Raw genomic sequence first — 16,679 nt, forward strand, 5'->3', positions numbered from 1 at the left:
TCGCCTCCCATAGTTAGATTTCTGTCACCACATATTTGACTCCTTTTACCCCGTCTAACTCGTCCTCTCCCCTATCTATATCATATTTTAAAGTGGTTTCTTTTTATTTTTTTAATCCAGTCTTCTGACAGCCTTTTAATTATCGTTTGGACTGTTTACATTTAATGTAAATGATATGGTTGAATTTAGGTTTACTACTTTAATATTTGTTTTCTGTTTATCCCCTTTTTTATTCTTTCCTTCCTCCATCCCTCCGCCCTTCCTTTCCAAACCCTCCCTTTCCTCTTCCTTCCTTCCTCCCTCCCTCCCTTTCTCTCCCTCCCTTCCTTCCTCTCCCTCCCTCCCTTCCTTCCTCTCCCTCCCTCCCTTCCTTCCTCTCCCTCCCTTCCTCTATTTTCCTTCCTTGCTTACTTTTGGATTAATTGAATAGGTTTTATTGTCCTATTTTAATTGATTGGGTTTTTGGTTATATCTGTTTTTCGTTTGTTTTTTTTTTAGTAGTTCTTGTAGGAATTGCAAAATACGTACCTAATCTTAATTGCTTACAATTAGCAATTTACCCCTTTCGATAAAATGTAAAAGTATCACAACCAGTAGGTTACTTTGTCTTACTTGCCCCCTCCTCAATGTTTTAGTACAACACCCAGTATGCTTTCTCTTGGATTCATCAGTTTTTTAACATTTTTGCCATATTTGTTTTCTCTCAAAATTTTCTTTTTGCTGAACTATTTGATATTAAGTTGCAGACACCATGATACTTTACCTATAAATACTTTAGTGGACTCAAAACATTTAATTTAACATAGATATAATATTACATTTCATATTTCCCCAAATGCTTTCCTTTATTGATGTTTTTCTCCTTATTCAAGCGTTAGGCAAGGATCATGTCTTGTGGTTAGTTGACATCTCTTTTGTTCCTTTAATCAAGAGCAGTTCCATTACTTTTGGAGAAGGGAGAGGTCTTTTGTGACAGTGACCTATTTTAAATTGTTCTGGCCAGTTGTCTTTAAAATGTCTCGCTATCTGGGTATATCTAATTGTTTTCCATAGATTTACTTTAGATACTTTTGGCAGGAATACTTGGTTAGTGATGTTGTGTCTCCTTCAGCACATCTTATCAAAAGGCATGCCATCAATTTGTCCCGTTCTTGATAAGTTTGATCACTTGTCTGCCATATTTCTCCCTTCGAAGGTACCTTTCCTCTTTGAAACTAATATGTAATTTGTGGGGTATTGTGAGAATATCCTGTTGCCCAGCAGTCTTTTACCCAGTGGTTTTATTTATTTATTTATTTATTTATTTATTTATTTATTTTTCTTTCAAAAAAAAATTTTTTTTTAGGCGAGGCAACCTTTGGTTGACCTCACAGATTGCAAGGCTGTTGTCATCTTAAAATCTCTTATTTTTTATTTTTTATGCCTACAGCAACTGGTCTTCCTAGGTGGTCTCCCATCCAAGTACTAACCAGGCCCGACCCTGCTTAACTTCCAAGATCAAATGGGATTGGGCTTGTTCAGAGTGGCATGGCCGTAGGCTATCCAGTGGTTTTAGCATCCATCAATGGGCCTTGCCTGAACCAGTTAGTACATTGGTGGTTGTAAAATGGTTTATTAGTCAGCATTCGAAGACTTCTCCCTTCCTCCCTTTTGAGTATTACTGTGGACTAACGGATTCTTTTTTTTTTTTATTATTAGTCATATTAGTCATTGTGAAAAACAAGGAATTTTTATGTCATAGTACGTTTTGTGCCAGATGTTTAGGAATTAAGATTCTTTGCTAATGCTACTTAAAATGTTTACTATAATAGAGGCATACTTTGGAGAAGAAACTAAAGAAGTATATATAAGAGATTTTTATTTTTTAAAGGCTGAAAGAAATTAAATGAATTCTTAAACCTCTGTTGAAGCCAAAATTCCTGAACATTTTTCTTGAATACGTGGAAAGTAACATATTTAGTAATGGTTGAACCATTGAATTTGGTGGTAATTCGATGTAAGTTAACTTCTCAGATATAAGAAACTTTTTCCTTAAAATAGTTAGAAAATGTTTCAAATATTCAGAAAAATTTTAAAAGTAAGATAATATACAATTTTACCCTCTAGCCAGATTTAATTAATACTGATACTTTCCATATTTATTCCAGCTTGTTCTCTTTTAAGGTAAAACAAATGTTACAAATGTAATTAACCTCCCCTCTTCCTTTTCCCACCTTGCCACTCAGGAGGCTTCCATTTTTCTGAAGTTGGTGTTTACTATTCCCATCCATGTTTTTATACTTGTACTATATATGTTTGTTCGTTTTAAAATTTTACATAGATGGTCTTTTGGTGTTTAACTTACTTTTTTCACCTTTTAAAAAGTATTTATATTGATAGTCCTGGTGCATTTCTTCTTAAATACTGTACGGTTTTCCATATATTTAACCATTTCCTACTGGTGAAAAGTGTTTTTGGGGGGGTTGCTTCTTTAGAGCACCATACCACATGCTCTCTCAATTCATATGTTTACATACGTGTGTGTCTGTGTACATATGTATGAATTTCTTGATTTGATGCTTATATCTTTACCTCAGTTTTGGTGGGATTCTTATTTTAGAAATCCACAGAGAATGTATTTAGTATTTTGCAACCATTTTAAAGAGAGACAGTCCTGAATACATTTTAGCTCTGTGCTGGAAGCCCAGTGGGGTTATTTGAACTCCAGTTGTTGTACAGTACTTCCTAGACATATTTTTAGACCAAGGCTGTCCCAGTAGACAGCCCTTTTTGTGATGGTGAAAATGTTCCCTATCAGTACTGTCCAATATGGTAGCCATTAGCCACATGTAGCTATTAAGCACTTGAAATGCTGGCTCTTGTTAACATTTTTGCTTTCAGGACTAACACTTTCTATGACTGGATGGTCATTGATTTCCATCTGCTGTTTCTCCTACCTGCACAAAGGGCACTTGTTATTGCTCAGATGCCCCTTTGCTGAGAGGTTGACACAGGTGATTTTTAACAATTGGGGAGGAAGTCTAATGTAGTAAAGGAAGTCTAATGTAGTAAAGAGACAGGCGGACTTGCGCCTCAGTTGTAACTCTTGCTGACACTGGCTGTGTTCTCTCAGACAAATCATAGCCTTTCTATATGCATCTTTAGAAGGAGATTATAATAGTGCCTACTTCATGGAGTTCATCTGAAGATAAGATGAGATTATGCATTTAAATGTGCTTATTAGCATGATTCCTGGCACACAGGAAGCCCTCCATGAAAGCTTGCTGGTGTTTTTTATGTTATTACTGTTATGAAAGAATAGAGAATATAGACAAATGGAATGTACTCACTGGAAGAACACAACTATGAATAATAACCTTAAGACCAAATGGGACACTATTCCAGATCAAAGGGAGAATCCTCGTTACTTTTGACAAGTTTCATAATTTTTAAAGGGTGACTGGTAAAGGCATCAAGATGATTTAATTTTTATGCCATTTATGGTTTATGTATGTATAACAAATTACGGAATTAGATTTTATTAGATCTAGTGTATTAGCTTCTGTTGGAAACAGTCTTCCCTCATTCCCTCAGTATTTTCTCTCAGGTACCAGTTTGAAATGGGACAATATTACATTTTTCCCCTCTAGAAACACACATTATATAGAGAGTTCTGGAGTCTAGAAGTCTGAAAACAATCTAAATATTCATCTTATAATTAATACAATAAAAATTTATCGGCCAAACTGAGAAATCTACAGTGATATCTGGGTTTTAATCTTGGCATACCTTCAACCCTTGACCTCCACCTTCTGCAGATAGTTTGGCTTTTAGGTGTCATTAGTTGAGCAAATGTCTTTTAGTTACTGCAATAACTAACACCTGGTCTGTGCTCTAAAGAAGTTAACAAACGAACTGGAGGCACATGAGTAATCACCTGTAATATAAATGTGCTCATTATTAATAGAGAGCTGTACAAAGTGTCAGAGAAGCACAGTGCCAGGAGGCACAGGAGAGGACTGGAGAAGTTTCATTTGATCAGGGCCTTGGAAAAAGTCTAGGATTTCTTTCAACTTAAGCAAATTAAGGCAATATCTGTTTAAAATGTAGAGAAGGTTTTTTTTGTTGTTGTTGTTAATTAAAACAAATACAGATCATGCCCACAGTGCGTATTTTAAAAACTCAGGCATGTAGAAAAGGACCCTAAGCAACACTTGGTGAGTACTGTTGACCAGTTCTTCCAAAGAGTTCAGAGAATTAGAGCATACCTGTATACTTTATTAAGTGTAACTTCTTTCTGTTATAGAGTATGAAAGAATGGAAAGTTTTGCCACAGCAACTGCCAGGTTATTTAAATAAAGTGTCTACACATAGTAACATAATTCTTCTGCTAAGGTAATAACCTGTCAGATGGGACAGAATCTTTGTTACTCAGTCAAGAAATTCTCTCCTTTAACCTAGACTATGCTAGAAATTCATTGACAAATTCTTGCTGTTTGCCCCCCCGCCGCGCCCCCCCCCCCGAATTCATGCAGACCACTTTTCGTTCTTGGCATTTTCTTTTTGTAGGCTTATTAATGTCTTTGATTAGGCTTCAGCTTCCTTTCACATCAGTTCTATTCTAATCATTCCTCCTGATGAGTTTCCATAAAAGTTCTGCTCTCTGCTTGGTTGGGGGGAATATCCAGTTTCTCTAAAGCAGTAGTTTCAAACTTGGCTGCACATCAGAATTATCAGGGGAGCAGGATAAGAATGCAGAGCACTGAGCTTCACCTGGGGTTCCATAAACTTGGATTGCATTTTGACACTACCTTTAATAGCTTACCATGAGATTTTGCTGCACCTCCAGTTTTAGGATGGACTCTTTGAAGACAGCTTCTTAAACTTTAATGAGCATATGAATCACTCAAATATTTTGAGAAACTGGGGATTCTAATTTAGGCCTAGGGTGGGCCCTGAGATTCTGAATTTCTCTCAGGCATCATAGGTAATGCCCACCACATTTTGAGTAGTAAAGTTCGAAGGTAACTTCTGAAATTAGTGAATTTTTTCTGATGTTATTAATTTTTACTCATCCAGATCTCAGAGGGATAACCTTTCTAATTTCTAGGACAGTGGTTCTCAAAGTGTGGGCCTTAAACCAGCACAGTTAGCATCACCTAGGAATTGTTAGAAGTGTAAATCCTGGGATTCTTTCCTAAACCTATTGAATCAGAAGCGGTTTTAATTGGAATCAGCCCTCAAGGTGATTCTGATACACAAAGTTGGAGGACCACTGTTCTAGGACTTCTCACTAGAGTTTTCTATTTACTTACATAGTGAGGTGTAAAAACACATAACATCTCCAAATAATGTAAATACATCATTTTCTTGTGTAATTGTATGGCTAGCACTTCAAAATGACTATTTCTTTCAGTAAATCCACCTTACTATGTACCAACCACTATTCACAGCAAAAAACAACATAGAACTTCCTGTTCTTAAAGAGATTACATTCTAGTGGTGATGTTAACTACTAGTTCATTAAGCAGTAGATAAACTGTTTTGCATGGTTTTGAATTTTTTATCCTTGTTTAGCAATTCTTTGTTTCGTGGTGTTTTTGTTTGTAAGATTGATCCATGCTTACATAGGTAGCCCTAAATTACTCAAGATTGGTCTTTAGACCAATTCTATCAAATTAAAGTTTCACAATTTAACCATTTCCTTGTTGATGCACATTATGATTGTTTCCAGCTTAACTCTTCGCTTTTATAAACAATATCGAATGTTCTGTATATACATAAGGAAAGCTTCTCTAGAGAAATGCTTTTCAAATTGTGGGCTGCATGTTTAAAAGTGGAAAGAGAATAGAATAGAAGGTATTAGAATAGGATAGAAGAGAAGATATTAATATAAGGCATATAGTAAGAGTATTGTTTTGTCGAGTTTTTGTTTTGGGATGTGTGTATATTAGGTTGAGATGTAAATGTTTTTCTTGTAGGTCATGGATAAAAAGTTGGCAGACTGCTCTCTCAGGGTTAATATAACCTATAAACACAATAACCTGTTACTGAATTGCTCTACAAAGTGGTGGTACCAGTTTACACTTCCCATGGCGGTATACTGGTGTTTCTATTCTACATTCTTCCCAAAAGTTTGTTTGGTTAGACTTTTAAATTTTTGTTCATGAGTATGAAACTGTATCTCATTGTGGTTTTACTTTGTCTTTCTCTGATAATTAGTGAGATTTTAAATACAGAAAAATAAATATAATTTATCTGCTAGATATTAGATCAGTGTTGAAAATGGTAATGAGCATAATCCTCAGTGGCATGTTATAAATACATTTCCGTGAATGTTTGAAGTGAGTTGACTCGCTGATACTAATGATTGACAGTTGAGAGGCTTAAGTGGTTTAATTTTGTGTTTTCTCTTTATGCACTATAATCTATACTCAATTCTGTAAACCTCAATCTTTGAATTTGGCATAATGACCTTATATTTGTGTTCATACAGGACCATCAGTAGCCATTAGCATCATTTTATCAACCTGAATAATGCTTCAAGAAGGAACTAATTAGTATTTAATGTTAACTTTCAAAAGTGCTCACATTATTCATCTATAGTCATAGCTCAGATAGAAGCTTTTTTGTAGTTTCCAGCTAGATAATATACAATATAGAATCTATAGACCTTTTTTGCTTTTTTTTCTCTTTAGCTCTGAAACCAACAGAAAACTAACAGACTTTAGCTTGATAGAAAGCTTAATGAAATGTTAAAAAATGAGAATAATACAGTGATTACCCCAAATTTTTCCGAATATATCAAAGCTCATAGTTTAAAATTAGATATTAAATTAGGCAATATTAGTGCTACTGCCTTACAGATAGATTACTGTTGTTTTTTTTTTTTTTAACATTAACTGTTCTCAGTGGTAGTCCTTAAATGGTAATTTACTGTGTTTCTCATAAAGAGCCTACTGTAGTCTATGGCCATGCCACCCTGAACACGTCCGATCCTGTTTGATCTCGGAAGCTAAGCAGGATTGGGCCTGGTTAGTGCTTGGATGGGAGACCACCTAGGAAGACCGGGTGCTATAGGCCTTAAAAAATAACAAAAACAAAAAAACTACTGTATGCAGTGTCAGATACTGTTTTAATCAGTACTCTTTTATTTGCAAGTGACAGAAAACCAACATGTTTACTTAAGCAAAAGGAAATGGTTTTTCAGTTCATGCGACTGGGAAATTCAAAGGACATGTTTCACCCCAGGACTCAAGAGTGATCAGTATTTATTTCTCACTTCTGCTCTGTCATCCTTATTCCCTTTATGAGAGAGGTAAAGGTGGGTTAGTCACCTTCACAGGAAGAAAGAGCTTCATAGTGCTTCCCACTTAGCACCTGAATACAAAATCTCAGGCAAAGACTGGCTGGTCTGACCTGGACCATGTCTCCACTCCAGTGATCAGGAGATGGAATACTGTGATTGGGGGCCCCATCAGCAGGGCAATTCTCTAAAGAGGAGAATGATGCTGGGCAAATGCTTATTACAATAAAAGAAATGGGCCAGATTTTTCTTTGGCTTAAGAGTTGGGTGTTTAGCTGGGGAGATGAAGTAGATGCCATGAAAATGTAAGTTATAAGGTAACATAAGGTACAAAGAAGACTACAAGAGTTCAGAAGAACCTGGGGTAGGCGAGTGGTTAGGATCAATTTTCGAAGGAGGTGGTACCAGCGTTAAATCTCAAGGCCGTGGTGTTATTTTCCATACCAGGTGATTTCTTTCTCCATAAGGTCACTGATATCTATTGTTGGTGTTCTCACAGCCATACTCTGAATCCAGGTCTTTATCTTCTGGGTCATTACAGAAGATGCCCTGCCTCTGGTCTCTTTACTCTTAACTAGTCATTTTGTACACTAAAGCCAGAGAAGTCTTTCTAGGCATTCTTCTACTCATGTCCCTGCCCTGTTCAGAAAACCTGTGCCAACCCTAATTACTGCCAGAATAAAGTACTCTACAAACTCCTAAACCTAACATTTAAGGACCTCTGCATTTTGATCCTAGAAGCTCTTTTCTCCAGCCTTGCCTTCTGTAAAAAATAATCCTTTAGTTGAATTATCTTTTGCAGCATTTTGCATAAAGAGCTAAGAGGAACACAGGGACTGTTTCTATAAGCAGTTTTGTGTCATTTGCCGACTTGTGTTTCTTCTACTCTCTTGATTTGAGGGTATTCCTCTAGATTCAGTCTTTTCTGCTTTCTCTCATTTATACTTATGCAGATGAGTCCCGTAATTTCCAGAAGACAGTGGAATGGACTGGATTACCCATCACGATGCTTACAAGTATGGTGATTTGGTGATTTAATTGAATCTGTGAAAACAGCACCTGTGTAGATGGTGTCTCTTTTGGGAAGTTTGCTGATATAGAGGAGGCTTCTTTCTCACTATATAGGCTCACCAGCAATGTCTGGCTCAGAGTGATCCCTTGGACTTTTTCTTACTTTCTGTAAGAAAATCTACCTTCCAGTGAATGAATAGTTGGGGTGCATTGTGTAAATTAAAAGATCTTGACATTTTATATGGAAAATCTACCTTCCAGTGAATGAATAGTTGGGGTGCATTGTGTAAATTAAAAGATCTTGACATTTTATATGTATTTTCAGCATACTTTCTTCTCCTGGTTTTAGCATACTTTTTTCTCCATGGATCCTTTTAGTTTGCCCATGAAAGTAATGAGAGTAAGTTGGGGATGGCGAGAGGGCACAGCATTGTGGGAGGGAGGAGACAGTGAAGATGGTACCAGCAACCTAAAATCGGGCTTAATAAAACTTAATTGTACAAAAGTGAATTTAATGTTAATTGTTCTTGTTAAAATTTAAAAATATATTTCCTGTACTGAAAACGTTAGGAGAAACTTGTTTCTTTCCATAAGTTTTCTTAGTTATATAGCAGGGCTTATTATAATAGCTCATAGACTTGTTTAGAGGATTAAATAAGATACATGTGTTTGTTATAAGCTGAGCTCTCAAATGCTATATATTGATATTTATGTACATATATATGTATATTCCAGGATATCACATCTCATAAATTGGGGAGCAGTTAAACTTGCTTAACTGACTGCTAAAAACTGTACTGTGGTCCGCTTCCTAGGTGAGGTTCCCACCCCTTTTTTTCTTCCCAGTATTAGAATAGTACTTCACTCTTCCTTCCTTCCTGTCTCACCCCTAACCTTGTGTTTCGCAGTGGAACTCACCGTTTGGCTCTTAGGAAGTACTTATGGTAGAGGAAAAGGGTGCTACACCAGAGAACTTCCTGTTGGGTTGTTGAGAGCCATTTCTGTTTTGCAGCTGACAGTGTGAGAACTATCGTGCTTGTTATCTTACATGGAAATGTTTTTTCTTGTTTCTGTTCTTGTCAGATCTTTCACAAATGTGCTATTTTCTTTTTTTCATGGTTACCTGTAAACCAGTTAACGCGTCTAGGTAATTGAGAGCTGTTATAATCAAAAGTTTTTTACTTCTAGTTAGGAGTATAATGAGAAAGCTTTGAATTTAGAATTTTTTATAGACTTAAAAATTAGAGATAAGTCATTGCTACTTGGCATAATTTTAACTTGACAGTTATTAGAAAAATAGAAATAAGCTTTTCTAATTTTTGAGGTATATGTCCAAACAGGAAAAACTTGCAAACCTTTCGTTTGTAGAAATGATATATTGATTTGTAATTATACCATTTCTTTATTTACAGGTAGGCGGAAACCAAGAGTACATCGGCCTCGTTCTCCAATATTGGAAGAAAAAGACATCCCGCCCCTTGAATTTCCCAAGTCCTCTGAGGATTTAATGGTGCCCAATGAGCATATAATGAATGTTATTGCCATTTATGAGGTACTGCGGAACTTTGGCACTGTTTTAAGGTTATCTCCTTTTCGCTTTGAAGACTTTTGTGCAGCGCTGGTGAGTCAGGAGCAGTGCACACTTATGGCGGAGATGCACGTTGTGCTTCTGAAAGCAGTTTTGCGAGAAGAAGACACTTCCAATACTACCTTTGGACCTGCCGATCTGAAAGATAGCGTTAATTCCACGCTGTATTTCATAGATGGAATGACGTGGCCAGAGGTGCTGCGGGTGTACTGTGAGAGTGACAAGGAGTACCATCATGTTCTTCCTTACCAAGAGGCAGATGACTATCCTTATGGACCAGTAGAGAACAAAATCAAAGTTCTGCAGTTCTTAGTCGATCAGTTTCTCACCACAAATATTGCACGTGAGGAGCTGATGTCTGAAGGGGTGATCCAGTATGATGACCATTGTCGGGTTTGTCACAAACTTGGGGATTTGCTTTGCTGTGAGACGTGTTCCGCAGTATACCATTTGGAATGTGTGAAACCGCCTCTTGAGGAGGTGCCGGAGGATGAATGGCAGTGCGAAGTCTGCGTAGCACACAAGGTGCCTGGTGTGACTGACTGTGTTGCTGAGATCCAAAAAAACAAACCATACATTCGACATGAACCTATTGGATATGACAGAAGTCGGAGGAAATACTGGTTCTTAAACCGAAGACTCATAATGTAAGTAAATGTGGTCTTAATTTTTGTACGTATTTAAAATGAAGCCAGTTTTCTTCATGATTGATGTAGCAGAGCTGTGCTGCCAATGTGATCTAAACCTTTGTGATTTAATAATGAATTGTATAGTTAAACAATTTCTAACTTGAAGGAATATGTATGTTAAAACAGTTTTCAAAATTGTAAAGAAAGAACAATATACATAAAAACAAAATGTACAACATTGTATTTAATGTCTAGGATAGGCAATAGAACATTACTAGGCAGAAGCCACTGTGGGCCTTCCTGGGTTATATCCCTATGGTTCATCCTGAAGTAATCTACCCTCACTTCGCTGTTAGGGTTTTCCTGGTTTTCTTTTTAGTTTTACAATATCTGTATGTCAAATGGAGCAGCAAGAACAAACCATCTGTCTAAGGAAAGATCAGTTCTGCCATTACAGTCTCCCAGGTGAACATAAACCCAGCAGACTCATAGTCTGGCTTCTGCTTTTCTGCAGGTTTTCAAGAGGCTCTTCCAGGCAGGTCCGTGGGAAAATCAGGAGTCAGTCTGGGAAGCTGGCTTTACTCACACACAGTGTTGGGCTGCGTCGTCGGGCCATGGACTTGATTTTGGACGTCCTGTGGAAATTTGGTCAGAGGGAGTGGGCTACTTTGTATTTTCAGCTTCCAAAGTTTTCAGAGTTTTCCAGCTTTCAGAATTAGGTCAAATCAGAAAATCTGTGGTGGGATGAAATGAATGCCAGAGCAGGACATAGAGGTGAAGAGAGCAGGAACTTCATCGGTAGTGGTCGAGCAAGCCAGGTAGAGATCTTAGCTGGGCTCACCCTTGGCTTTTAAAGAGGGTGCAGAGTAAATAGAGAGGTCTTCAGAAGTGTCTTCCTGTAGTGCTGCTGTTGAGAAATTTGAATCCATTCATCGATTCTTTGTACATGACCGGTTTGGACTAGTTTGGAAGCTTATAGAATCTTCTCTTTGCCTCTAGTGTTCTGAAGTTTTAGAGTGATTTCGTGTGGATCTGTTTTAATCCATGGGGTACTGGGTGGGCACTTTCAGTCTAGTAGTTGAGTCTTTTGGTTCCGAGAACCTCTCCTCTCCTTTTCCCTGTTGTGTTTCCCCCTTGAGCTATTATTTTATTGAATGTTGGACTTCCTATTTTGGTCTTCTGATTTTCTTATCTTTTCTCTCCAGTTTTCCTCTTTGTCATTTTTCCTCTTTAGGGTGTGTGTGTGTGTGTGTGTGTGTGTGTGTGTGTGTGTATTGCTCTGTTTTTCTAGAAGATTTCCTTATCTTGATCTTCCAGCCTTACTATTTAATTATCGTTTTCTGCTGTCATTTTTCTTTTTATTTTTAAGAGCTCTTTTGTTTTTAGAATCTTCCTCCTTTTAAAAAAAAAATCCTGTTTTTGCTTCATCAGATGTAAAATTTTCTCTTTTCTGAGGATATTAATGATAGTTTGTTGTGTTTTTTCCTTCTGTGCATAGTCTCTGTTCTAAATTGCTTCTTCCTGCTCTTTGTTTTGGTCGTCTCTTCCATCTTCAGATGTCTGTTAATCCTTAATTTCCTTCTCATTAATACTGTGAGATTACACCAACAATTGGAAGCTGTGAACAAGCCGGTGAGCCTTAACAGTTTTGAGTTTAGCTATTGAGTGACTTTCTTAATCTGCTGGGAATCTCTGATGTCACTATCTTTGGTCCTTCCTCTTGAGCTGGTCAGATGGCCCACAGAGGCCTTTTCTGGTAGCCGTTCAGCGCCTTGGGTTTTGTGTACAGTAGGTATCTTTGTTCACACTGGAGCTGTGTGTATCCTGGTGCAGAGAACTCAGTTTTACGTCACCTTTAATGGTTTGAAGAGAGTACATGGTCTAGGGACCTGCTCCTTAAACAGCTTTCAAGCAGTTCTGTGCTGTGAGTATGTCCTTCTCCCCACTCCCCAATTTTGGGTGCCTTTTGAGGGATGTGATTGTCAGCACTCGGCTTCACCCTTTGGTTTGGGATTGGGCTTTCCTGGCTCTCTCAAGGCAGTTATCACTCATCTGTCTGCTTTTCTGCTTCCAAAATTTTTTTGTTGTCTCTCTTATTTCCTCTATCTTTGTGAGTTTGTATCTTTTAAAATATTTCTTTAGCAGTTTTAAGTGAGTTTTAGGGGGGAGCAAAATGAGATTTGTGGATTCAGTCTGTTACCTTAATCCGGAAACTGATATGAGAAACAGTAGATCAAGTTTTATATACAGTTGGTTTGGATCAGTTATTGAAAAAAATGTGTGTAATTTTTTTCCTTGCCCTTCACCTCCCAGATATTTGGTCATGGTGTTTATTGTGTCCTTTAAAAACAATTTTTTTTTTGACATCTCGCTATGGAGATGAAAATTTTTGTTTGAAGGTCATTACAAATGATGAGGTAACTGTAACCATATTCTGAAATTTAGTGTTGTATTCGTTTAAGTGAAAAGTCAGTGACACCGCCTATCAAGGAACCTGGTGCTTGTAATCTCTGTAGACAGTCAGCAGTTAACAGGCCATGTTCCCTGAGTCTCAAATGCCCTCCCAAAAGGGCTCAGAACCTTCAGAATTATTCCATGCTTCTATTCTCCCATTCCTATGCTTCCCTTCCCTAGCGTGCCTCTCCTCACCCTTTTGGTTGGTTGTTCATTCTCACTTCCTCTCACTTCCTTCCCTGTGCTGCCCTTTCGGGCCAGAGAGAGGCCTGAGGTGCTTTGTCCACATATATGTCCACATATAGATAGGCCTTGACATCTGTATATAAGGCTTATTACACAGTAATCAGTGGTGGAGGCCTTGGTTTTAGGGTTTTAGACCAAGATGGAACTAGTTGGTGATGGGCTAGTATAACAATAGCCAACAGCAGTGGTTACTGAGCACTTACTTAATATATACTGTAATGTAGTTTCCAAGCCATCTCTTGAGAAGTCTGCAACTTGCTTTGTTTTAGCTGTTAAAATCAATGCTTATAACTGGGGGAGAAAGATAGTATAATGATTTTTGCTATACCTGGGCTGAGTATTTCTGAGATCTTTAAAAATTTGGGACAACGGCATTTTTAGAAAATATAAAATAAGTTACGTGGCGTTCCAAAACAAGTTTGTTTCCTGATAAATCAATATCGGCATATAAAACGTTACTCAGGCAAGCGGGAAAGAAGATCCTCTGAATGTAGTTCAAAAAGTTCAAACCTTTGCAATTACATGAATCAAAGTTACCTTTGAAGCACCTGTGGATGGATTTGTGCTACATTATTGATGAAATGAAATAATCTTTTCTAAATTGAACAATAAAGTTCTTTAAGTTATATGTTAGGCAACGAAACTATTTGCTTTAAAAGATTTAATCATAGTCCCTCAAATTGCTTTTCTCAATGCATGATAAAATGCACAAAATTTAATGAAGATTTCAGACAAGGATGTCTTTTTTCATGCTTCGATATTTTTGATTATTTTCTTTGTAAAGTCAAATATGAAACTTTAAATATCATTGTTAGTGATAATTAAGTGTTCCTTGTCAATAATTTGAGTAAGTCTGAAAGATTTTACATGTTTGTAAAGTTAGATGAAAACAATTCCAGTTTAAGTGCCCCCTTGTGGTAGATTATACGTGTATTGTGGTGAACAAACGTTTTGAAGCCACATAAACTGCCCCGTTTGCAGGATGCAGAGATTTGGTGTATACACTCCCTGGAAGCTCAGCAGCTTAAAATGGTAAAATTATGACCAAGGGGGACATGCCTAAAACAAAATCTAGGGCAATGAATAATTTTTAATTGTATTGCTAGTAGTTTGTAGAAATTAAGTTTTTCCATTATTGCCTTTATTTGTTTAATACTCATTAAAATTTTTTTGTATGGGTTAGTGAAGCATGTAATATTCTTTATAGTCTACCTGAATAACCAAGATATTGGGTAAACAATTTAGAGATCAGTTTTAATCCAATATATAAGAGGGCCAATCTTTCTTAAATATTGCTTTCATCCTGTCATTTCATTTGCTCTGAAATTGAGACTCTTAGTAAAATGGGAATCGCCAAATCAGATTAGCACCTTTTCTTGTCACTCTCCGTTCTGAATAAAATTACCTTGAGCACAACATTTTAAAACTCTGAATTTTTTCATTTTTCAGGAGAACTAAATTACACTTTTTAATTTATACAGCTTTCTACCCACTCTGGCTAGAAGCCACCTATTTACTTGCTGGCTTAGTTGCCACCAAACATGTCTATAACCATTCTGCTCATGTCCACGTCTGTATATCCAGCATCCTCCTGGACATTTCCATATAGCAGGCATGTCAGACACAACATGCCTAAAATGAACTCATCACTTCCCTGCCATGACCCTTCATCCAGTGTTCCCATCTTAGTAAATGGGATCACCATCCTACCAGCTGCGCAAGCTAGAAACCTGAGAATAGTCTTTTGTCCTGTATTGTTTGTTATGCCTTTTAATTACCTCTTAAATATTGAATCAGTTTCTCTCCATTCTCACTGTCCCTAGCATAATACAAGCCAGCATCATCTTGATTAGACTAGTTTAGTGTCTATATAACACTCCCATTCCCCAATTCTTTTCTCTGCTCCTTAGATTTTTAAAACAGCAGTTCTGATCAGGTTTCCTTTCCCCCCCAAGTTGAAAAACTCAATTTTTTCCATTTGCTCTTAACGGAAAAGTCACAGGTCCCTAACTTCGTGCATTTAATTCCCTTGCTTTTCACCACCCAAAACTAAATAAAAAGCGAACCAAAACACCCAAAAACCTTTTGGCTAGCTTATCCTTCCAATTGGCCTGTTTATTGCCCTTTCCTAGGGTTTTCTTTCTCTGAGCCTCCCTCCCTCTTTCACCCTGAAACACTTCTACTTTTTTTCAACATACCAATCCCATTTGTAATTATTTGTCTTGAGGTAGATATCATTCTTCATAAGATGAAGAAAAAAATAGCACTCTTTACATTGCACCCACGAAGTACTGGCGGTGTTCTAAGCACTTTACATGTTTTAACTCAGTCCTTCCAACAACATTTTGATATAAGTATTGTCGCTCATTTTTCAGACAGGGAGAAGTTGAGGCATAGAGAGGTCAAGTAATTTTTTCCATATCACACAGCTAGTTAAGCGATGGAACCAGGATTGAGTTCCAGGCATTCTGGATCCAGAATGTGTGCCCCTAACTCACTCGGGTTGCCTGACCTAGCTGCTGTCTCTGATGCTGAATCCCTAGCTGCATTAGTTTCCTGTGGCTGCTGTAACAAAGTACCGCAAACTCGGTGGCAGGAATCTATTCTCTCATAGTTCTGGAGACTAGAAGTCTAAAATCAAGGTGTCAGTGGAGCCATGCTCCTTTGGAAGGCTCTGGGGACGAATCCTTTCTTGCCTTTTCCAGTTTCTGGTGCCCCAGGTGTTCCTTGGCTAGTTGGCAGCATAACTTCAGTCTCTTATTTCTCTCTTCAAACAGTCTAGGCCTTTCCATCGAGTGCCTCACATTCTTCCAGCCATTTCCCATTCCTCAATTCCAAAGCCACTTCCACATTTTCAGATATTTTGTTACAGCAGCACTTATTTCCTGGTGCCAAAATCTGTATTCGTTTCCTAGGGCTGCCATGACAAACTACCATAAACGGAGTCATTTAAAACAACAAGATTTTATTCTCTCACTGTTCAGGCTGCCAGCAGTCTGAAAGCACAGTGTCGTGGGATTGGTTCTTTCTGGAGGCTCTCGAGACTGTTCCGTGCCTCTCTCTCAGCTTCTGGTGGTTGCTGGAAGTCTTTGACATTTCTCGGCTTACAGAATATGCCTCCACTTGAATCTCTGCCTCTGTCTTCACAGCACCCTCTCTGTGTGTCTCTCTCTGTCCTCTCCTCCTCTCATAAGGAAGGCCACTAGGCGTTGGCTTCAGGGCTTGAGTTAAATCCAGAATGATTTCAGGTCAAGATCCTTAGCTAATGACATCTTCAAAGACCTTGTTTCTAAATACACATGCTAAGGTTTCAGGTGGACGTGACTTTGGAGGCCTGCTCTTCAGCCCACGCAGTAGTGTTCCTTATTCTTAATTTCTGTGGGTTTGTTTAGAAATGAAACTCAAAACTTACTGTTAGTAATTAACCTCTTAGCATGCCAAAGTAGAAGCCAAATAAACTTTAAAA

The 16,679-nt window shown here is 37.7% G+C and overlaps 1 protein-coding gene, 1 non-coding gene and 1 pseudogene across 2 annotated transcripts in view; 2 read left to right on the forward strand and 1 right to left on the reverse strand.

Moving 5' to 3' along the window:
- Nucleotides 1-16,679, forward strand: part of BPTF (bromodomain PHD finger transcription factor) — a 130,017-nt gene that overhangs the window by 21,506 nt on the left and 91,832 nt on the right. The window contains 1 exon segment of the mRNA XM_011368578.2: nt 9,709-10,531. Coding sequence (XP_011366880.1) covers nt 9,709-10,531 — 823 coding nt within the window.
- On the reverse strand, nt 1,421-1,539 carry LOC111744902. The gene has a single exon (XR_002782386.1). It is a non-coding gene; the product is annotated as a 5S ribosomal RNA (ribosomal RNA).
- LOC111744899 lies at nt 6,944-7,062 on the forward strand (annotated as a pseudogene).

The sequence above is a fragment of the Pteropus vampyrus genome, unplaced genomic scaffold (genome assembly GCF_000151845.1).
Source record: "Pteropus vampyrus isolate Shadow unplaced genomic scaffold, Pvam_2.0 Scaffold143, whole genome shotgun sequence".
NCBI lineage: Eukaryota > Metazoa > Chordata > Mammalia > Chiroptera > Pteropodidae > Pteropus > Pteropus vampyrus.